Source organism: Erinaceus europaeus, chromosome 3 (assembly GCF_950295315.1).
Source record: "Erinaceus europaeus chromosome 3, mEriEur2.1, whole genome shotgun sequence".
NCBI lineage: Eukaryota > Metazoa > Chordata > Mammalia > Eulipotyphla > Erinaceidae > Erinaceus > Erinaceus europaeus.
This window is the reverse complement of record NC_080164.1, coordinates 175,590,640-175,614,362: the sequence shown is the minus strand read 5'-3', so window position 1 is coordinate 175,614,362 and position 23,723 is coordinate 175,590,640. Positions and strand designations below refer to the sequence as shown.

The following is a 23,723-nucleotide window of genomic DNA, read 5'->3' as shown; positions in this document are numbered from 1 at the left end:
GGAAGACAGAGAATGGGGAAAGAAAGATAGACACCTGCAGACCTGCTTCACTGCCTGTGAAGTGACTCTCCTGAAGGTGGGGAGCCAGGTCTCAAACCGGGATCCTTATACCGGTCCTTCCAAATCACACCATGTGCGCCTAACCCGCTGCACTACTGCCCGACTCCCAAATATCCTTTGTTTTTTAAAAATATTCTATTTATTTTATTTATTACTGGATAGAGACAGAGAGATATTGAGAGGAAAGAGGAATATAGAGAAGGAATGAGGCAGACACATGGGTGCAGATCTGCTTCAACACTTGTGAAGCTTTCCCCCATAAATGGGGACCAGGGCCTTGAACCTGGGCCCTTGTGAGCTGCAGTGTGTACACTTAGCCAGGTGCAACACTGCCTGGCCCTGTGACACCAACGTACACCAGTCTATCACTGAATAAACTGCAGTTATTGTTGGAAAAAACAGAAACAGCAAAATTGTATAACCCACAAAAAACAAACAAACAAAAAAAACCCAGAAGAACCAATTTACCTTCATGGAAGGGGTCAAATACCCTGGGTGACGATTGAAAGAAAAGGAACGATTCCGGTGGGACATGGCGCTGGGGAATGCTGCATAGTGAAATCTTCTCTCCTCCTGGAAAAGCAAAACTATTGAGTCTACATGCACCTCAGCATATAGCACTGGACTTGCCTTAAAGGAGGCTGCGGTGTGAAGCAGAAAACAGAAAGGGACGGTAGCAGCAAGGGAAGCGACAGGAATCTAGTTGTTACCCACTGAATACTTGGAGGAAGCATCTTTGTTCCTGGGGCCCTTGTGTCCCTGGACCCTCTTGCAAAGGACAGCACATGCTTTATGGGGAATGCCCCCCCAAAAAAGGTAAAGACCCAGGTCTCTTAGTTCTGAGAAGAATCTATCGAAGATCCTCAACCATTTTATGGTACAATCACTATGTGGCTAATCTTGTGGATGTCAGGAGGAGGAGGAGGGAGACCTGCAGCACTGCTTCACACTCATGAAGCTTCAGGTGGGAAACAGGGGCTTGAACCTAGGTCACTGCACACTGTAATGTGCCACCACCCCTGCCCCTTTTTTATTTATAAAAAGGAAACATTGACTAAACCATAGGATAAGAGGGGTACAACTCCACACAATTCCCACCTCCAGAACTCTGTATCCCATCCCCTCCCCTGATAGCTTTCCTGTTCTTTAACCCTCTGGGAGTATGGACCCAGGGTCATTGTGGGATGCAGAAGGTTGAAGGTCTGGTTTCTGTAATTGCTTCCCCACTGAACATGGGCGTTGACAGGTTGATCCATACTCCCAGCCTGTCTCTCTTTCCCTGGTGGGGAAGAGTTCTGGGGAAGTGGAGCTCCAGGACATATTGGTGGGGTTGTCTATCCAGGAAAGTCTGGTCAGCATCGTGCTAGCATCTGGAACCTGGTGGTTGAAAAGATAGTTAACATACAAAGCCAAACCAATCATGGACTTAAAGGCTGGAATAGTGCAAGTGAAGAGTTGAAGGGGGGGGTCTGTTTTGTAGATAGCTAGTAGGCATATTTTAACTATATTCCAAAGGACTTGTGGCTATTACTAGTGTTTTCTGTTTTTGTTTTTGTTTGTTTGTTTTTTGCCTGAGCCTGAAATTTGATATGCAGGTGGATCCTAATTATTGTCTGGGGAGGTGATGTCATGGCTGGCAGAAAGATCAGAAAACTGGATCAGGGAAGAGAGTAGCTCCCTAATGTGGGAAAGGGGTATAAATATTGTTGATTGTAAACCCCATTGATTTGATGTGATCTGGGGCCCATATTCAGCTTAGGAGCCTATGTGACCTCTGCATCCCTGTAGATCTGAGCTCACATTCTGTGGTCATGAGTAGGAACATTCCAAGCTGCCCCAATATCAGGACCCATCTTCCTCAGGTGTAGCATAGAGTATATTGTCCAGCCTCCCTTCGGAGGATGAAACATTCTCTACCTTTATTGATCCAAGTTGAGGGCAAGGTCCTATGGGGGCCCACAAAGGGGTCTGTTGTGTTATCACTAATAGAGATGACCAGTAACAATGGAGACAGGGATTTATTCAAGGTCTATCCCCGTCATGTCTGCTTGGGAATCTCAGGACTCCCCAATTAGGGCCCCAGCTGATGGAGTTGGCTGTAGTATTTTAAAAGCTATTTTGAGTCATCATATAATCTCATCTGACTATATGATAACAACTCTTTTAAATTTGGTGCAAGAAACTGAAATCAAGGTCTCACGTGTGCATTCTATTGCTGAGCCAACCCTGGGCCCATTTTTACGAAGGATTTATTCATTTACTTACTTATTTATTTATTTATTAACATAAGATGGAGGGGGGAGACTAGTGCATCACTTTGGCATCTATGGTACCAGAGATCGAACTCAGGATCTCATGCTTGAAGGTGCTATATATATATATATATTTTTTATGTTTATTTTCCCTTTTGTTGCCCTTGTCATTTTTCATTGTTGTAGTATTATTGTTGTTATGTCATCATTGTTAGATAGGACAGATAGAAATGGAGAGAAGGGGAAGTCAGGGAGAGAGAGATAAAGATAGACACCTGCAGACCTCCTTCACTGCCTGTAAAGCAACTCCCCTGCATATGGGGAGCCTGAGGCTCCAACCAGGATCCTTAGGCCGGTCCTTGCACTTTGCATCACGTGTGCTTAACCCTCTGTGCTACCGCCTGACTCCCCTGAAGGTGCTATATTTTATCCAATGTGTTGATTTTCTCACTCCCTTCCTCTCCTTTCCCATCGTCCCTTGTTTTGATGTAGTACACCATGCTCAGTCCAGATTTCTCTTCGTGTTCTCTCTCCCTGCCCCTATTTTTTAAGTTCTGCTTATAAATGAGACCCTTTAATATTTGTCTTTCTCTTCTGGCTTGTCTGCAAGAGAATGCAAAGGATCTGACTTCATCATTTTTAACAGCTGAGTTTCTATCATGTGTATATACCACAGGTTTTTATTTTTCTTTCCAAATTTGGGCTATTACAAATCGTGTTGCTATGAACATAAGTAGGCATAGCTAGATCTCTTCTGGTGACAAGTTCAATGACTGACACCACCATACGCCAGAATTGAGCAGTACTCTGACCTCTGACCTCTCAAGAGTAAGTGAATGAATGAACTGCACATTTAAGAAAAGAATGGGTGGGGGTGGGGAGGCAGTGGTGCACCCAGTTAAGCACACATAGTACTAAGCACAAGGACCACGTTCAAGCCCCTAATCCGCACCTTTAGCGGGGACACTTCATAAGCAGGGAAGCAAGTCTACAGGAGTCTCTCTCTCTCCCCCTCCCTCCATATCTCCTCCTCCCTTCTCAATTTCTCTCTGTCATATCCAATAGTAATAATAATAATAATAATAAAATGGAAAAAATAAAATAAAATAAAAAACCAGCAGCAGAGTGTGGCTACTGTCTAATGGGTTGGAAAGCACAGCTCTATATGGCACTGTGCTAACACTTTCAGCTAAGTGGAAACACCCTGAAGACCACATTTCTGGTGCCAAGCACAAGAACGAGCACAAGGACTAGCGAAAAGATCCGGTTTTAGCCCTTGGCTCCCCATCTGCAGGGGAGTCGCTTCACAGACAGTGAAGCAGGTCTGCAGGAATACCAAAGGAGACCACCGGGGACCGAAACAAGACAGGACTAGAATGACCACAGGAACCCAGTAAATCACCAGTGAGTACAAACACGTGTGGCTGGTGGCAGAGAGGAGAGAGGAGCCTAAGGAGAGATTAAGTGACTGCTAACAGTTCAGCAGTTTATCAGTTGATACACCACCTCCAGTCTGCTCCACAACAAGGGGACAGCTGAAGGGAGGAAAGGACTCCCCAGAGACTCACCAAGTGCAACTCTGAGTCTCCATTGCTACTACCCTCAGAATCTGGAGCAGCGACAGGGAGGGACACCAGGGGACAGAGATCTAACCGGGAAACTCAGGAGAAGACCTATACCTCGGGGGCATAGCTGAAGGACTGTGAAAGTCTATTTGGATAACCACTGGATTATCTCTGCCACACCCTTTAATGCTATCCCCATCAAGACCCCAAGCACATTTTTTAGGAGAATAGAAAAAAAATGCTACAAATGTTTATCTGGAACCAGAAAAGACCTAGAATTGCCAAAACAATCTTGAGAAAAAAGAACAGAACCAGAGGCATCACACTCCCAGATCTCAAACTATATTATAGGGCCGCTGTCATCAAAACTGCTTGGTACTGGAACATGAATAGACACACTGACCAGTGGAATAGAATTGAGAGCCCAGAAATGAGGCCCCACACGTATGGACATCTAATCTTTGACAAAGGGGCCCAGACTATTACATGGGGAAAGCAATGGTGTTGGAAACAATGGGTTGAAACATGCAGAAGAATGAAACTGAATCACTGTATTTCACCAAATATACTTTTACAAAAGTAAATTCCAAGTGGATCAAGGACTTGGATGTTAGACCACAAACTATCAAATACTTAGGGGAAAATATTGGCAGAGCTCTTTTCTACACAAATTTTAAAGACATTTTCAATGAAACAAATCCAATTACAAAGAAGACTAAGGCAATTATAAAGCTATGGGACTACATCAAATTAAAAAGCTTCTTCACAGCAAAAGAAACCACTACCCAAACCAAGAGACCCCTCACAGAATGGGAGAAGATCTTTACATTCCATACATCAGATAAGAGTTTAATAACCAACATATACAAAGAGCTTGCCAGACTCAACAACAAGACAACAAATAACCCCATCCCAAAATGGGGGGAGGACTTGGACAGAATATTCACCACAGAAGAGATCCAAAAGGCTGAGAAACACATGAAAAAATGCTCCAAGTCTCTGATTGTCAGAGAAATGCAAATCAAGACAACAATGAGATATCACTTCACTCCTGTGAGAATGTCACACATCAGAAAAGGTAACAGCAGCAAATGCTGGAGAGGGTGTGGGGTCAAAGGAACCCGCCTGCACTGCTGGTGGGAATGCAAATTGGTCCAAGCTCTGTAGAGAACAGTCTGGAGAACTCTCAGAAGGCTAGACATGGACCTACCCTATGATCCTGCAATTCCTCTCCTGGGGATATATCCTAAGGAACCCAACACATCCATCCAAAAATATCTGTGTACACATATGTTCTTGGCAGCACAATTTGTAATAGCCAAAACCTGGAAGCAACCCAGGTGTCCAACAACAGATGAGTGGCTGAGCAAGTGGTGGTATATATCCACAATGGAATACTACTCAGCTATAAAAAATAGTGACTTCACCGTTTTCAGGGGATCTTGGATGGACCTTGAAAAAATCATGTTGAGTGAAATAAGTCAGAAACAGAAGAATGAATATGGGATGATCTCACTCTCAGGCAGAAGTTGAAAAACAAGCTCAGAAAAGAAAACACAAGTAGAACCTGAAATGGAATTGGCGTATTGCACCAAAGTAAAAGACTCTGGGGTGGGTGGGTGAGGAGAATACAGGTCCATGAAGGATGATAAATGACATAGTGGGGGTTGTATTGTTAAATGGAAAACTGGGGAATGTTATGCATGTACAAACTAGTGTATTTACTGTTGAATGTAAAACATTAATTCCCCAATAAATAAATAAATAAATAAATAAATAAAAACTAAGCAGGGGGCCGGTGGGGGCGTGGCACACTTGGTTGAGCACGCAGATTACAGTGTGCAGAGATCCAGCTTCAAGATCCTGGTCCTCTCTTGCAAGGGGGGAAGTTTCACAAGTGGTGAAAACGTTATCTGTCTCTTTTTCTCCCTCTCTTTTTTAATAATCACATTTTTGTTGTATTTTTATTTTGTTGATATTTTAATGAGAGAGAGAGAGAGAGATACAGAGGGAAAGACAGTGATAAAGACCAGAATACTGATCAGCTCTGGCTTACAGTAGTGCTAGGGACTGAACCTGGGACCTCAGAGAAGCCTTAGGCATGAGAGTCTTTTGCAGAATCATTGTTATCTCTCCAGTCCTTCTCTCTCTCTATCCTCTGTCTTCCCTCTCAACTTCTGTGTCTCTATCCAAAACAAATGAATACATAAATAAAATATAGAAAAATAATAGGGGGGTCAGGCGGTAGCGCAGCGGGTTAAGCGCAGGTGGAGTAAAGTGCAAAGACCAGCATAAGGATCCTGGTTAGAGCCCCCGGCTCCCCCCCTGCAGGGGAGTCACTTCGAAAGCGGTGAAGCAGGTCTGCAGGTGTCTGTCTTTCTCTCCTCCTCTCTGTCTTCCCCTCCTCTCTCCATTTCTCTCTGTCCTATCCAACAACGAACATCGTCAACAACAATAATAACCACAACAAGGCTACAGCAACAAGGGCAACAAAATGGGGGGAATGGCCTCCAGGAGCAGTGGATTCATGGTGCAGGCACAGAGCCCCAGCAATAACCCTGGAGGCGAAAGAAAGAAAGAGAGAGAGAGAGAGAGAGAGAGAGAGAGAGAAAGAAAGAAAGAAAGAAAACAGAGGACTTTTTTATTAATGATTTAACCTTGATTTACAAAATTATAACAGGGGTATAATTCCAAACCGCCCCCACCACTGAAAACTGCAGTGGGTCCTGCCTTCCTTTCTAAGCCGCACCTACACCTATTACTACTTCCGAATACCCTTCCTTTCCCCCTCTTCTCTCTCCAGGTCCTGATGGAATTGGAGTTCAGAGCCCTAACATTTCTCCTTCTTTGGAAGTATGGACCAAAGTTCTTTGGGGCTTGCAGAAGTGGGGGTGGGGGGTGGATCTGGCTTCTGTAATTGCTCGCAAAGAGTTCTTTGAGGTGGTTTTATACAGCCACCAGGATCCAAACAACAGGTTCCAGAGAAACAGCTATTGTGCAGTAAAGGGGCCTCACCGTGAGCTGCCGGATGATGTCTTCTTGCTCCTTCAAGCGGGTCTGCAGGCGGCCTATGAGCTGCGTGTCCTCCGACCGCGGGGAGGCGCCCTTGCCCGCCTTCTCGCCACACTCCTTCAGTCTGTTCCAAGCAGACAGCAGGTGAGTGGTCTAGTAACCACAGTAACCCAGTTCCCCAGCGAGGCGCAGCCTGGCCCGCCACTCTGCTCAAAAAGCTGGGGACCAAGTGGGTCAGTTCTGGATGGATGGAAGACCACACCCCCCACATTCTCAGAGAACCAAAGCCCTGGAATGTATACAAAGAGCTCACTGGAGCTCCCAGCACCACAGAGAAGCTGAGGGTTAGCAGGAAAGTCAGGAGCACAGCAGGAAACAGCCTCCCCTCTGCACCCCAACTGCCCCATCACCCAGTCCCTGGGCAGACTTTCTGCTAATATCGATGCAGCTCTGGCGCCACCTGCTGGACGCACAGCGCGCAGTCGGGCTGGAGAAGGGTTGGTACCCGCAGCACTTCTGGATGAAGCTGGAGCATGGTCACCTCATTAGGGACACCTCCCTTTCTCACACTTGTCACTCTGATAAAAATGGGACATCAGGGGGCTGGGCGGTAGCTCAGTGGGTTAAGCGCACATGGCGCGAAGTGCAAGGACCGGTGTAAGGATCCCGGCTGTGCACCTGCAGGGAGGTAGCTTCACGGGTGGTCAAACAGGTCTGCAGGTGTCTATCTTTCTCTGTGTCTGTCTTCCCCATCTCTCTCGATTTCTCTCTGTCCTATCCAATAATAATAACCACAAGGGCGACAAAAATGAGGAAAATGGCCACCAGAAGCAGTGGATTCGTAGTGCAGGCACCGAGTCCCAGCGAAAACCCTGGAGGCAAAAATAAACAAACAAACAAACATCATGGGCCAGGGAGACAGTATAATGGTTCTGAAAAAAGACTTTCAGGCCCAAGGCTCCCAAGTCTCAGGTTCAATCGCCAGCACCACCACAAGCCAGAGCTGGGCAGGGCTCTAGTTAAAATCAAATAGAGGGGAGTCGGGCTGTAGCGCAGTGGGTTAAGCGCATGTAGCGCAATGCACAAGGACCAGTGTAAGGATTCCAGTTCGAGCTCCTGGCTCCCCACCTGCAGGGGAGTAGCTTCACAGGCGGTGAAGCAGGTCTGCAGGTGTCTGTTTTTCACTCTCTCTGTCTTCCCCTCCTCTCTCTATTTCTCTTTGTCCTATCCAACAATGATGATGACAATAACAATAATAACTACAACAACAATAAAAAAACTAAGAGCAACAAAAAGGAAATAAGTAAATATTTTTAAAAAATCAAATAGAGATGGACTTACTCGGCCTCCAGGGCGGCCAGGCGGGCCTGCAGCTGGGCTTGGGCGCTGCTGAAGTCTGCCGCCAGGGCCTGCATCTCCTCCCGGTGCTTCTGCCGCAGGAGCTCGACCTTCCAGGTCCTCTGGGCCTGCTGGTCCTCCTCCAGCAGCCTGGGTGGATGGGAGCACAGCCTGGCTCTCCCAAACTCCAGGGACTGTGCTAGGGTCCCCAGTGCTAGATGACCAGGATTGGGACACAACCCACGTGTGTGTGTGTGGGGGGGGGCTGAGTCTATGGCCAAGGACATGATGCTGTGGGTCCCCGGTTCTCTGAGCTCTGCAGTGCAGGACCCGCTCACCTTGGCTTGGGAGACCCCTCCTTACCAATTCTCACCCCACAAACCAGAAAGGTCTTTGTTGGTATGCTTCTAATTCTGCTTCTAAAATCCCTTGTTTGATTGGTTTAGTCCCCCCTGCTTAACACTGTATTCTATTTACATAACCACTGTTAACTAAGCACCGCCCTACCTGCAGGGCATTGGTTTAATCCCCACTGGTTCAGGATGTCTTTTTGCTCCGCCCCCTCTAGTAGTCACCCTGATTTGCACCAGTCTCTTTTCGCTCCATCCTCTTACGTCACATCCTGTTTCCACCCTACTTGGCGAGTATATATAAGGACAGGATTGTGATTAGAGATGGCTTGGATTGTGCTGCGTTCCACATGAATAAAGAGATACTGCTTCCCAGCTCAGCCCTGAGTCCCTGGTTGTGTCTCCCACCCACGAAGCTCGCCCAGCAGGTCTTGAGCCTAAGAGTTAGTTAGCTTCTGGGGGACAAGGAGGGAAGACAGCTCTGGAGGGGCTGCTTCATTGGGAGTGGGGGCAGAGGCTGAGATGCTGGATAGAAATTACTCAGCACCAGAACACCTGGGATTACTGAGGCCACATGGTGGCAACAAGGACAACTATAAAAAGAGAGACAGGTAACTGTGGAAGATGAAGTAGCAATTTGTATACTCTTTCCACTTCTCTCTCCCTCTTGTTTTAAAAAAAAGTAGGTAGTCAGGCGGTAGCGCAGCGGGTTAAGCGCAGGTGGCGCTAAGCACAAGGGCCTGTGTAAGGATCCCGGTTCGAGCCCCGGCTCCCCACCTGCAGAGGCGTCGCCTCACAGGCAGTGAAGCAGGTCTGCAGGTGTCTGTCTTTCTCTCTGTCTTCCCTTCCTCTCTCCATTTCTGTCTTATCTAACAACAACAACAACATCAATAACAACAGTAATAACTACAATAAAAAGAAAACAAGGGCAACAAAAGGGAAAATAAATAAATATAAAAAAAATTTTAAGTAAACAAAGGGGTCAGGTGCTCCTGTTACCATGTGCAAGGACCCAGGTTCAAGCTCTCAGTCCTCAACTACAGGTGGTAAAGCAGGTCTGCAGGTGTCTCTCTTTCTCTGTCTCTTCATCCTCTCTCAATTTCTCTCTGTCAAACAGATTGAGAAAAGGCTGCTGGGAGCAGTGGATTCACCATAGAGGTTCTGAGCTCCAGTTTTAGAAAAATTATTTTAAAAAATAGAAATTTTACAAGTGGCCTGAGCACTGGCTTGGATGCACAAGGAGTGGACTCTCAAGTCTGGGATCCCAAGTTTGGTTCCTGGCATCACTTGTGCCAGAGTGATCCTCTGATTCTCCCTCTCATATGGATGTTTTTAAATAGTTTTTTTTCCTATTTTATTTGATAGAAAAAGAGAAACTGAGAAGAGAAGGTGAAATAGAAAGGGAGAGCGTGAGTAGTGTTCTGTTAAAAAAAAAATAGGAGGAAAGGAGATAACACAATAGTTATGCAAAAAGACTTTCATGCCTGAGCCTCCAAAGTCTCAGGTTCAATACCTTGCCCACCATAAACCAGAGCTGATCAGTGCTCTGGTTAAAATAAATAAATATAGAAAGACACTAGCAGACGTGCTGCAGGTGGGGAGCAGGGGCTTGAACCTGGGTCCTGTTAGGATACTTTTTAAATGTTTAGATCCAGTTGCACAGATCCTCAGGCACACCGCTGAGCACTCGTTGTGCAAATCCCCGCCGTGCTCTCTAGAGGGCGCTTTCAGCCCCATTGTCTGCAGCCCCCTTTCATCTTAAGGTCAGTCCTTCTTTCTCCTGAGTTGCCACGGATCAGAACCAGGGCCTCTGCCATTTGGAGCTCTACAATTCCCAGAGTCTGAGACACAGGTGTGCACATCCGAGGAAGATTAGCTGGCAGAGGCAGGTACCCCCCCCCCCCCACTACTCCAGGCGCCCGCGGACCCACCTGAGCTGGTCGCGCAGCTGCAGCGCCTCCTGCCGGTGCTCCTGCAGCGCTGCGCGCAGGCTCCTCACCGCGTCCAGCCGCTGTGTGTCCTCCTCCCGGGGGGCGCCCTCCTCGGGGGCACCCTGCTCCCCGTCGCCCCCGGCCTGCAGAGTCACCCCGAGAAGAGAGGGGCTTTCAGGGGGGCATCGAGGCTGTGCTGCGGCCAAGGTGGGGGTGAAGATTGCACCCCAGTCTTTATTATCTGTCTGCTCCCAGGAGTGGCCACATCTGCCCCCACACCCCCACCCCGGGGAATTCAATAGGGCTGGGGAGCCCTATTGAATTCAATAGGAATGGGGTTCCTAAAAGAGCAAGGTTTGAAGTCCCGCGCGCTGCTGCCAGCTAAGCCTCTGGGCCTGGGGGCAGCCTCCCACCCCTCAGGGCCACAAGAGACCCTTCATGCCTCCGCCGCCACAGCACCTGCCTGCAGAGAGGGTGGGGTGTGTGGCTCCAGACAGGCTTTTTGGGGTGGGGAAGCAGTATGATGGTTCTGTAAAGGACTCCTTGCCTGAGGCTCTGAGGTCCCAGGTTCAATCCCCCAGCCTCACTGTGAGTCAGAGCTGAGTCAGTGCTCTGGTCTCTTTTTCTCTCATTAAGACAGATAAATAAATAAAATACTAAGGGAAGGGGAAGGAAGGAGAGGGAGAGGAGGGAAGGGAGGAGAGGGAGGGGAAGGAAGGAGGAAGGAGGGGAAGGAAAGAGAGGGGGAAGGAGGGGGAGAGAAGGGAGTGGGTGGGGAGGAGGGAAGGAGAGGGAGGAGAGGAGAAGGGGAGAAGAGGGAGGAGAAGGGGAGAGGAGGGAAAGGAAGGGGAAGAGGGGGAGGGGAGGAGGGGGAGGAGAGTGGAAGGGAGGAGGGGAGGGGAGGAGAAGGGGGAGGAAGGGGAGAGGGGAAGGGGAGGGGGAGGGGAGAGGAGAGTGGAAGGGAGGAGGGGAGGGGGAGGAAGGGTTTTTCAAGGTGAAGCTAGAGCTCCTTACACTAGCACCAGGGAGCTATGCAGAGTTCTCTACATTAGGCCTTCCACAGTGCCTGTAGTCCTCCGTAGGCCTCTGTACTCTGGAGCTGGTAGGGACTGTGGTAGGGATTGTGGGCGTACAGACAGGCGCCCATGGGCTATATCCCAGCAAGTCCTAGGAGAGTCTCAATGGGTGTCTATGGGCTCTCTGATGACAGAGCACCCGCCCCTACCCCGTTCCCTCTGGAGAGAGCACCCTGTCCGGAAGTGTTCGGAGACCTTCTCACGTGACTTCCCACAAGTCACCCCCATGCACCCACTGGTCTCTAGTCTCTAGGCTCTGTCTGTCTGACACCCAGCAACTGGGGAATGATATTGTATTTCAGTTACAAATAACATGCAGGGGTCGGGCGGGGATGCTACAGGGAAAATAACACAAGGACCCAGGTTCAAGCCACAGCCCCACCAGCTGCAAATATCTTTCTTGCCCTATTTCTCTGCACCATAAAAAGAAAAAAAAATTGACCTAGTGGGGGTTGTATTGTTATATGGGAAACTGGGGAATGTTATGCATGTACAAACTATTGCATTTACTGTTGAATGTAAAATATTAATTCCCCAATAAAGAAAAAAAAATTTTAAGTAACATGCAATGCCCAAAACCCATCTCTTTTGCTTTGCAAAGAGAGGACCCCCTAGGCTGCTCAGCCCCCCACCCCCGCCCCAGAAGAAGTGTGGGTGGGGCTCCGCGAGTCTCCCTGCCTGGTTTCCACTGCAGCCCATGTCCCTGCAGGCACAGGCCTGGACAGGGGTACTGATAGGCGGGTGCTGACCTGTGCGTGGTCCTCACTGTCTTCTAGCCCCTGGGCGTCGCCTGGTCGCCTGCCCTCGCTGCCCAGAGCCCTCAGCTCAGCTTGCAGTGCCTCCAAGCCCTTCTGATGCTCTGAGCAGGCAGCCCGCTGCTCAGACAGTTCCTGCCGGAGGGACTCTGGAGAAGGAAGGGGGAGGGGCCAAGGACAAGTGCGTGGGACGCCCGAGCTCCCTCCTGGGCCCACAGTCTGGGGGAGGGCAGCTGTGGATCACGTTCCCCAAGTTCTTTTTATGGGAACAGTCAGAGCCGCAGCATGCACAGATATGAGGGCAGGGTTACAGCTAAGCGTCTGGCAGGTGTCTATAAGATTCTAACGGCGGAGCTGCGAGGTGAAGGCTGTTCTTGTCCACACTTTAGAGATGTAAACTGGGGCACAGAGATGGTCAGCCATTTGCCCAAGGTCACACAGCCAGGGAGTGCTGGAGCTCATGTTAGGTCCTCTTTAACATCTCAGCAGAGCCAGAAAGGCCCCATCCACAGCAGGGACAGCCGTGATTTCATTGAATAAGAAAAGAATGAGAGGGGGGCAGGGAGGGGTAGCACATCAGGTTGAACATGCACATTACAATGCACAAGGACCTGGGTTCAAATCCCTGTCCCCACAGGAGGGGGAGAAGCATCACGAGCGGTGAAGCAGGTCTGCAGGTGTCTCCCTTGACCTCTCTCCATCTCCATCTCTCCTTCTCTCTCTATAAGCAGATGACCTGCTTGTGTGTCCTGGAACTTCACCTCCCCAGAGCCACTAAGTAAAGATAGAAACTTGCTGGGGGTGTGGATCGACCTGTCAATGCTCATGTCCAGCAGAGAAACAATTACAGAAGCCAGACTTCCTACCCCACACTCCCAGAGGGGTAAATGTTAGGGGAAGCTGACCAGAGGGTTCTGAATTCTAATTCCACCTGTATCCAGAGAGAAAAAATAAAAGGAAAAAAGAAAAAAGAGAAGAAAGGAGACTCAGAAGTAGTAGGTGTGACTTAGATAAGGAAGAGCAGGCAGAACCATAGGAAAAAATGGGCATATATATATATAGAGAGAGATAGATGGATAGATAGATGCAGATAGACATAGAAATAATAGCCAACTGTATGTTTGACCTTGGGAGAACTATTGCAGTTTCCAATGGAGGGAATAGGGACACAGAACTCTGGTGGTGGGAACAATGTGGAATTATACCCCAGTTAGCTTATCAGTTTACAAATCAATATCAAATCATTAGTAATAAATAAAATATAGAGAGAAAAGATTAAAATCAAAATAAAGGGGGGAAGAGTTAAAGAAATAAAGGAAAGTGAGATCAATCCCCTCCACCAACATAAGCCAGAGCTGAGTAGAGCTCTGGCAAAATAATAAATAATAAGGAAAGAAAGAAAGAAAGAAAGAAAGAAAGAAAGAAAGAAAGAAAGAAAAATGAACCTCAGGGTGACCCAGCCCAAGGCTCTCTGGAGTCCAGAGCAGGAGAGTGAAGCTGGCGTGGGCCCCGCCCCACCCCCACCCCCACCCCCCAAGTCTCCGGATGCCTCACCCAGCAGCAGGGCCTGCTGTGCCAGCATCCTCTCCCTCTCTCCCTGTAGCTCCTGGCGGGCCTTTTCCTCCAAGGCCTGTAGCTGCAGCTGGTGTGCCTGGTGCTGCAGCTGGAGGCCCTGGCTGGACTCCTTCTTCAGGCGCTCCTCGGTGGCCTGCGGACAGAAGTGGCAGAGGAAGGCTTGAAACCCGCCCCTCCCTGCCCCCAGCCAGCTCAGGTTGCTCTGCTCTCCTGGGCTACACTGGAGCCTTCCTGTCCCTCTGGGGTGAAAAGCAATGGTGTGGCCCCAGAGTTCCAGAGCTGATGGGGCAGAGTGGATACCTGTCCCAAGCCGGGCTAGTCACTGGGCTGGGCGTTAGGTGTGTTAGGAGGTGGGGGGCAGAGAAGTCAAGGAAGAGCCACAGGGATGGGGAGTGGCCTCCGCTGTAGAGCACCACGTGCCTTGTGTGCAGGAGGCCTAGGTTCAATTCCCAGCACCAGATGAAAGAATAATAAAGTCAAGAGCAAAACCAAAAGAAAAAGGCACTTCGTGGATGGTGGAACAGAGCTTTGGTTTCTCATAGGTTTATTTTTAATCAGTCATGACAATCAAATTCTTTCTCTTCCTTTCTTTCAGATAGAGACAGAGAGAAGTCAGAGAGGGAAGGAGAAGATAGCAGAAAGACAGACAGACGCCTATAGCCCTGCTTCACTGCACATGCATCCTCCTCCCTGCAGGTGGGGACCAGGGGGTTGAATCTGGGCCCTTGAGTGCTGTCATATGTGCACTCAACTTGGTGTACCACCAGCCACTCCTTTTCAGTTTTATTTTTATTACCTATTGGATAGAAACAGTGAGAGATTAAGAGGGAAGAGGGTGGAGAGACAGAGAGACACCTGTAGTACCTCTTCACCATTCATGAAGCTTCCCCCTGCAGGTGGGGATCGAGGGCTTGAACCCTGGTCCTTGTGCAGTCTTTGCCCTGGTAACATGTGCAGTTGAACAGATGCACCACCCCCAGGCCACTCTCCTAATTTTTATACATAAAACAAATAAATAGGAATTAGTCCAAGGAGGTGGCCCAGTTGAAGAGCCTGTGCCTGCATACAGGAGTCCCCGGGGTTCAACCCTTGACACCACAGGAAAGGCAGGAAGGAGATGGGAGGAGAAGGTATAGCACTAACAGTCTGCTGGGGGTATGGATCCACCTGCCAATGTCCCCACCTTCTGCACCCCATAAAGAATTCTGGTCCTTACTTGCAGAGGGGGAGAAATGTTAGGAGAAGATGACCAGAGGGCCCTGAATTCCAATTCTATCAGGATTCAGAGATAGAAGAGGAAAGAAAGGAAGGACATTCAGGACTCGTAGTAGGTATAAATGTGACTTAGAAAGCAAGCAAAGGCAGGACCATAAAAGAAAGGGGCAAAGCCAGGCAGTAGCACACCAGGTTAAGCGCACAGAGTACAAAGCGCAAGGACCTGTGCGAGGATGCCGGTTCAATCCCCCAGCTCCCCATCTGCAGGTGGGATTAGCCTCTCTCTCTTCCCCTTCTCTGTCGATTTCTCTTTATTTTATCCAACAACAATAATAACAACAATGGAAAAAACATGGCCTCCAGACACAGTGGATTTGTAGTGCAGGCACCAAACCCCAGCGATAACCCTGGACCTTGGGAGAACAAATGTGGTTTTTGATGGACTGAGTGGGGGCACAGGATTCTGGTGGTGGGAATGGTGTGGAATCATACTTTTGTTATCTTATAATTTTTTAATTAATTATTTATTTTCTAGAAAGTGAGAGAAACTGAGAAGGGAGGGGAAGATAGAAGGAAAGAGACAGAGAGAAACCTGCAGCCCCATTTCATCACTTGTAAAGATTTCCCCTTACAGATGGGAGCCAGGGGCTTGAACCCGGGTCCTAGCGTACTGCAATGTGTGCGCTTAGCCAGGTGCGCCACTGCCTAACCCCTTATCTTATAATTTTGTAAATCAATATTAGATTACTAGTAAATAATACTAAGTCTGGTAGGATGAAGGCAGGCAGAGACTGTAGATCATGGACCGCAGGCGCCCCCTAGAGATCAGGGCAGGTGTTTGCACAGCGAGTGCTCAGCATCTGGGCGGCTTCCCCCCCCCCTCACCTGCAGCTCTCTGTTCTTGGCCTTCTCCAGGGCTCGGAGGGCTTGCTGGTGGGCGGCCTCGAGTTGCGCTTTCACGGCCTGGCTCTGCTGAACGGTCTCCTGCAGCTCTCCCTGCAGCCTCTCCCGCTCGTGGTCCGAGAGTCGCTTGAGCTCCTGCAGGTCTTCTCTGTAGTCCTGGGCGCACTGCTCCAGGGCCTCCTGCATCTGGGACACCTGCCCGCAGGGTGCCGGGCTCAGATCCCCTTCGCAGGGTTCAGGAGACACAGACAGGGGCTGGGAGAGAAGGCGCTCAGCCTTCGCTAAGTGTGGGGCCTTGCAGTCCCGCTTCAGCGCCGCCTTGGCGTGGCAGGGACAGCACCAGGGGCTCCAGGGATGGTGGAGGGGTGCTGCAGCCTCTCTCACTCCCTCTGTCTCTCCCTGCCTTTTGCCCCTGTCTCAAAAAAAGAATGAAAACTGGGCGAGGGAGGTCAATGAGTGATATTGTGGGTTCACTCCCTGACACCACATAAGATTTTTTTTCTTCCTTCCCCCCATTCCTCCCTTTCTTTTTTCCTTCCTTCCTTCCTTCCTTCCTTCCTTCTTTCCTTCCTTTCTTTTTTCTCTTCCTTCTTTCTTCCTCCCCTTTTCCCTTCCTCCCTTCCTGCCTCCCTCCCTTTTTCTTTGAAGAGCCAGGCCCTTATGCCTGTGTGATTTCACCACTTCAGCTGATTTTTCATTTCCAGGTAGAAACAGGAAGAGACCACACAACGCCAAGCTCCCCCTGGTGGATCTGTCTGGCCTTCTCTGGTGATTTTTTTTTTTTTTTTTTTTCTCCTTACCAGAGCACTGTTCAGTTCTGGCTCATGGTGGTTTGGGGGAATTGAACCTGGGACTCAGAACCTCAGGTGTGATAGTCTTTTAACATTTTTTTACCTATTGTTTTAAAATTATTTATTTATTTATTATTGGATAGAGACAGAGAAAAATTGAGAGGAGGAGAGAAAGAGGGAGAGAAACAGAGTGACACCAACAGCCCTGCTTCACCACTTGTGAAGCTTGCCCCCTGTAGGTGGGGACCAGGGGTCCTTGCACACTATAATGTGAGTGCTTAACCAGGTGAGCCACCACCTGGCCCCTTATCTTTATTTATTTATTTATTAGATAGAGATAGCCTGAAATCAAGAGGGAAGGAGGTATAGAGAGGGAAAGAGGCAGAGGGAACCTGCACCTCAGCTTCACCACTCGCCAAGCTTTCCTCCTGCAGGTGGGGACCAGGGGCTCAAACCAGGATCCTTACACTGGTCTTTGTGTTTTGCTCCACGTGCACTTAACCTGCTGTGCTACCACCCGACTCCTTAAAATCTCATTTCCTTACTGAGTCATCCCCTCATGGCCCCACTAAGCACTACAGTCACCCCAGCCCCTGCGCCGAGTCCCCCTGCTCCCTCTCTTCTGCCCTGCGTCCCTTTCTCCTCTTCTGCTAGAACATCTGCTCGTTAACATGGTGTTCTGAGGGATTTGTTCCGCTAGATCCAAGCACCTACAAGAGTCCCTGGCCCCTATTAAGTGCTTTTAAACCACAGGGAGTGAGATGGGCGATAAACAGAACCAAACCGACCCCACCCCCACCCCCACCCCAGGCTCACCCTGTACCTAGAACTCCCCCTCAAGCTGGGCCATGAATCTGGCTCTGGGTGCATTTCCAGCTAACGCAGAGGACAGGGCTCCAAGCAGACTCCACTGCACTGGCTGCCTTCCTACCTGGGCCTGCAGTCTGGCCTTCTGACTCTGCCATTCCTCCTGCAGTCGCTGGATGTCGGGGGCCTTCTCCTTCAGCAGAGAAGCCAGTGCTGGTGGCAGGTCACCTCCCTTGGCCAAGGACGCTGGTATCCTTTGAAGATATGGAGGCCACAATCACTCCAAGCTGAGAGAGACACTATACCCTGGTGACATCTCAGCCACTCAGGGTGGGAGGTGGTGAGTGAGGGTGAACAGCATCTCCTGGAGCTGGGTGGTGGCACACCTTGTAGAGAGTACACGTTACTGTGCACAGAAACCTGGGTTCAAGCTCCCGGTGTCCGTCTGCAAGGGGCAGCTTCATGAGTGGTGCAGTGCTGCAGGTGTCTCTCTCTTTCTCTCTTTCTCAATCTACCCCTCTGTCTTTCTCACTATTTCTGTTTCTAACAGAAAAGAAGGGGGGAGAGAAAGACAGAAGAAAATAGCTGTGGAGAGTGGTGGAGAAGAGAAATAAAATTTTAATAAAATTTGGATAGAGACAGAAATTGAGAGGGAGAGATAGAAAGGGAAAGAAAGAGGCACCTTTGGGGCCAGGTGGTGGCATACCTGGCTGAGCGCACATATTACAGAGCATAAGGACCCAGGTTCAAGCCCCTGGTCTCCACCTGCAGGGAGAAAGCTTCATAAGTGGTGAAGCAGGGCTGCAGGTGTCTGTCTCTCTCCCTAACTTCCCTTTCCTCTCAATTTCTGCTTGTTTCTATCAAGTAAATAAATAAAATAGACACCTGCAGCACTGTTTCATCAGTCATAAACCTTCCCCCCTGCAGGTGGGAACTGGGGTGGGGTCTGAACCCAGGTCTTTGAATATTTTAACATGTACTCTACCAAGTGTGCCAACACCAAGCCCCTTGAGTTTCAGGTTCATTCATTCATTTATTTATTTTTCCTCTCAGCTGGGGCCCTGCTAGTGAACACAGTTTCATCATTTCATGAGAGAATCATTCTGCTATCTGCCTTGCTGGGCTGGGGTCAGACTTGTGTTGATCTCATGCTGAGGCCCTTTTCCACTTAGACAGAGACAGAGACAGACCTTGGGCAGCAGGGTTTCCTCCAGCATCACAGCATTTTGGATCTGGGCTGCACGCCTGGCAAGGTATGTGTCTTATCAAGTGGACTATCTCTCTGGCCTGATTTTTCAGTCCTTTTTTATTTTTAATTAATTATTTTTAAATTTATTATCTTTATTTGTTTTTTATTTGATAGAGACAGCCAGAAATTGAGAATGAGGGGGAGATTGAGAAGGAGAGAGGCAGAGAGACACCTGCAGCCCGGCTTTACCCCTTGTGAAGCTTTCCCCCTGCAGGTGGGGACCGGGGGCTTGAACTTGGGTCCTTGCCCATTACAACATGTGCACTCAACCAGGTACGCCACCACCCAGCCCCTTAAATTTATTTATTATTGGAGAGAGACAGAGTGAAATTGAGAGGGGTGGGGGAGCTAGAGAGGAAGAGAGACAGAGAGTCACCTGCAGCCCTGCTTCACCACACATAAAACTCCCCCCCCACGCGCATTTGGGGATGGGAGGCTTGAACCTGGGTCCTTATGCACTGTAATGTGTGCGCTTAACCAGATGTACCACCACCTGTCTCCTGAGTGTTTGGTTCTTCATCTATCAATCAGCCTGTCTAGATTGGTGTAACAGTTAACTGAGGTGATTCTGTTAAAGCCCATTGCCATGCTGAAGATATGTGAAATACCTCTGCTTCCGCTCTCTGTGTGATGCAAAGGTCCATGAGAGACGCCTGAGGAGAGAACAGACTGGTCCTTCTCCATGGCATGTCACTCATTCCTGGAGCAGTAGAATGCTTGTAATCCATGGTGCCTTTCACCATCTTTTCTTTTTTACTTCTTAAACATGTATTATTTATTGAACAGAGAAGGATGGGGGAGATAGTGAGGGAAAGACACCTGCAGCCCTGTCTCACTGCTCGTGAAGGTTTCCTCCTGCAGGTGGGGGGCTGGGGGATTGAGCCTAGGTCCTTGCAAGTTGTAACATACGCGCTCAGACATATGAACCACTTCCCGGGCTCCCTCCTGTACCTTTCTTCTTCATCACCACTGGTCTCCTCGTCAGCTGCCGACTGTTCTTGGTCATCTCCACCTCTGGAGAGAGTCTCAGAGGGTTCATCCAGCTCCAAGCATGGATCCTAGGACAAGAGGAGATGCAAATGAAACTCAGTACCACACACATACACACACACACACACACACACACACACACACAGTATGGGCTGTTCAAAGCAGAAAGCAGAGAAGTGCATTGCTTAAATGCCTGGAAGGGTTCAGTGCTTAGAGTGTGTCTAACTTCAGTGCGTCTTCAGCTTTTATCCTTACATCCTGTATTTCACTCCACCAAACAGTTCACACTGCCGGAGAGACTTAAGTGGTGCAGTGCATAGCGCCTTGGACTCTCACGCATGCGGTCCTGAGCTTTGAGCTTGATCCCCAGCATGGTATGTGGTCCTCTCTCCCTATCACACTGGCATGGCTTGCTCCCCCATATACCCACCACTAGCAGCAGTCCTTCCCTGGTTAGAAAGTGGCAAAGAGGTATATTTTAACAACGATGGAGAGAGGGTTAGCATGGTAGCTGAGAGGTGAAGCAAATGCCTTGAAAATATGAGGCTGTGGGTTCAACATCTGGTCTTTCTTTCTTTTTTCCTCTCTCTCTCTCTCTTTCATCCTTTCATAAAATAAAAGAGAGATAAACTTCACGGTGGCTATCTTTAGGAGGGGCATGGACAAGACAGAACTTTGGTGGTGAGTGTGGGGTGGAAGATTATAATCTTACAATCTTGTAATTCATTATTAAATTACTAATTAAAAAATCTTTTTAAACTTAGTTTTATTTGACAGGACAGGGGAAAAACTGAGAGAGGAGTTAGGGATTCTATTTTTTTTTTTGTGGCTGGGCAATACTTGATATACATCATATGTTCATTAGTGAATATCCCTCTGCAATCAGCAGCAATATTAAAAAATAATGACTGCATTACTTGGTCAAGAAGAACTAGTAACTTTCATTTAAAAATGTACATACAAATCTGTTAAACTTTCAGTCAGTATACATATATATATACATATATATATATAGTACAACAGACGAGTTATGTCAAATGCTACAAACCAATGTTGTATCAGCATTTTTCAAATATATACATGGGGGAAATGAGGTGACTGAAAAATGTGCAGGAACAGAGCCCTGAGATTGTGTACATACACACACACACATGCACACAAGCACACGTGCACATGCGCACGCACACGCAGTACTTGCTTCACGCTCATGACGCTTCTCCTTGCAGGCAGGGACTGAGGGCTTGAACCGGGGTCCTTGCACAAGATAATGAGTACACTCAACTGTGTGTGCCAACACCCAGCCCAATAAGGGAAAAAAAAAAAACCTATTTTTTTTTTTAAGAAAACTATTTCAGAGTTAGAAGAACCATAAAATGAAACCAAAGTGAGAGAAAGAGAAAGAGATGAGGGACAAGTCAATGGCATAGAAAAATAGAGAACTGACGAGCGGATCTGAAGGCTGGCTTTTTGAAAAGGCACACCCGGCCACCAAGAAACCTCATCTAGAAAAAAAAAAGGAGGAAGCAACTCAGGGCAAACATGAATGATGGGTGAAAAGCCTCACAGTTTCTGTAGAGATGAGAAAGAACTGCAAATGTGCTCTGGGCCACTGCAGAGACCATGACAGAGAAGGTATAGGAGGTAAGTTCTGGGTCACCACATCGACGACTGACTATATTTAAAGGTATCCTGGGCAGGAGTCCAGAAAACAGAGAAGATGCAAAACCTGAAAAGGTCTGTCTGATATCCTCGGATGACAACATGAACTCTGGGCTCTAAGGCACTTGCCTCTTCCCTTACATTAACCCAAGCTTGCTTATGATTCCAGTGATGTTGGCAGGGGCATCACTGACATGCAGGACATATACAAGAACCAGTGACATCCCTGCTATATAAGGATAGTAGAGCTGACAAGTCCAGCCACTGGTAAAGCACACACGTTAACGTGCACAAGGACCCAGGTTCAAGCACCTGCACCCCACCTACGGAGGGGCGGGGAGGGAAGCTTCATGAGTGGTGAAGCTGTGCTGCAGTTGTCTCTCTGTCTCTCTCTATCTCTCCCCTCCCCCTCTCAATTTTTCTGTCTTGTCAAAATAAAATGAAAAAAAAAAAAAAAAAAAAGAAAAAGAAAAAGAAAAATGGGCATTCTCCCAAAGGAGTATCCCCTCCGCATCAAGTGACCAGAGAAGGAACCCAGTGGTCTTTTGATATCTCATCCCCAAGCCAAGGTTCAGTTTTGCTCTGTTTTCTGGAATATATTCTATACGAAGTGAAGGAAATATACTGAGCCCTGACCCCCTCCCTTCACAGAAAAAACTGATGTCGCTGAAACAGACTGAGGGGGGTATGCTGCGAACAAGCAGATCACTCACCCACAAAGGAGACAATTGTTCTTACTACTGACAGTACTGGATGTATCTGACCAGAAATACTACTGAATGGACCATAAATCTAAGACCATCAAGACAGAAATGGCCCTGAACCAAGACCCTATATAAGGCCCACCAGCCTGTTCCTGGGTGGGCTCCTGGGCTCCCCCTGGCTGGACTCTCTCACTTCTCCAGCCAGGGCTCCTACAGCCCCTGCCACCCCACCCACGCTACTTTAGCTGGGTTTCTCAAGCTCTCCCCCGGCTACTACATTAAAACTGCCTTTTGTGGATGAATATGGGATACTCTCACTCATAGACAGAAGTTGAAAAACAACATCAGAAGCAGAAGCACTAAGCAGAACTTGGACTGGAGTTGGTGGGGGCTTGACTTGTTATGTGGAAAACTGGGAAATGTTATTAAGCATGTACAAACTATTGTATTTTATGCTAAACTATAAACTATTAATCCCCCGATAAATTTTAAAAACAAAATAAATAAAAGACGTTTACAAACAATTAAAAGGAGATGTTGCTTGGTCTACACCCCTGACTACTTGTCCCATTTGTGTCTCATATTTCTAACATGGAGAAGGCGAATGTTTTATCAATTCTTGAGCCCCTGGGCACATTCATAATACAAGTTTGAAACATATTATCAGTAAGTCCTACTGCTGGGTGCCAAGACACTCTAATTGTTTTGAGGTGAATTAATTAATTTATTTCTTCCTTCCTTCCTTTCTTTTCTTTCTTATCTGTAAGATAAGAAAGAAAATAATTATGTCTCCCATAACTATTTCAGGCCTTCCACTTCTGGAACATAGAACTTCCTCTCCTTTCTGTTCCGTATCTTCTATACATTCATTCAAAAGGGGTTAGGGTTCCATCTGAATATTTCACAAGTGGATGTGGCCATGGAGATGATGGGACCAGCTGACTGAAAGAGCTCTTTCAAGCCCACCGAGACTTATTTCAGTGGTGCTTTCTCCTCTGAACTCCATCCCCCCTCTGGTTACCTGCTTGGGGTCCACTGACTTCTGCCTCAGGACCAGCCCTGGGCTACCCTGTGTGTACCCCAATTCTCAGTCCCACATTCTGGATTTTCCCAGTAGATCTTCAGCCCAACACTGTAACATGACACAGAAATAGAAGCGGAGCTGCCTCTCCCCCCAGCTCCTCCAAAGCCAGCAGCAGCTTTGTGGAAAACCACCTTCATATTAGGTCTCCAGCCTTCACCTTCCAGGCCATTTAACCTCTTCAGGGTCATTTCATTTCTTTTCTTTTCTTTTCAATTATTATCTTTATTTATTTATTGGATAGAAGCAGGCAGAAATCAAGAAGGAAGGGGGTGATAGAAAGTGAGAGAGACAGAGAGACACCTGCTGCTCTGCTTCACAACTCACAAAGCTTTCCCCCTGCAGGTGGGGGCTGGGGGCTTGAACCTGGGTCCTTGCACACTGTAATGTGTGTGCTCAACCAGGTGTGC

General features: G+C 48.2%; 1 protein-coding gene across 3 annotated transcripts in view; it reads right to left on the bottom strand.

Moving 5' to 3' along the window:
* The window catches only part of FAM184B (family with sequence similarity 184 member B), a 123,817-nt gene that overhangs the window by 5,771 nt on the left and 94,323 nt on the right, over positions 1–23,723 (bottom strand). Inside the window, exons 8-16 of one of the 3 annotated variants that reach the window (XM_060188295.1) lie at positions 19,831–19,937; positions 17,755–17,884; positions 16,015–16,227; positions 13,894–14,047; positions 12,334–12,488; positions 10,509–10,651; positions 8,231–8,377; positions 6,893–7,013; positions 529–633 (exon numbers count right to left, since the gene is read on the bottom strand). In XM_060188295.1, coding sequence (XP_060044278.1) covers positions 529–633; positions 6,893–7,013; positions 8,231–8,377; positions 10,509–10,651; positions 12,334–12,488; positions 13,894–14,047; positions 16,015–16,227; positions 17,755–17,884; positions 19,831–19,937 — 1,275 coding nt within the window. The remainder of the gene's footprint in view (positions 1–528; positions 634–6,892; positions 7,014–8,230; positions 8,378–10,508; positions 10,652–12,333; positions 12,489–13,893; positions 14,048–16,014; positions 16,228–17,754; positions 17,885–19,830; positions 19,938–23,723) is intronic. The other 2 variants (XM_060188296.1, XM_060188297.1) reach the window with 2 other exon arrangements.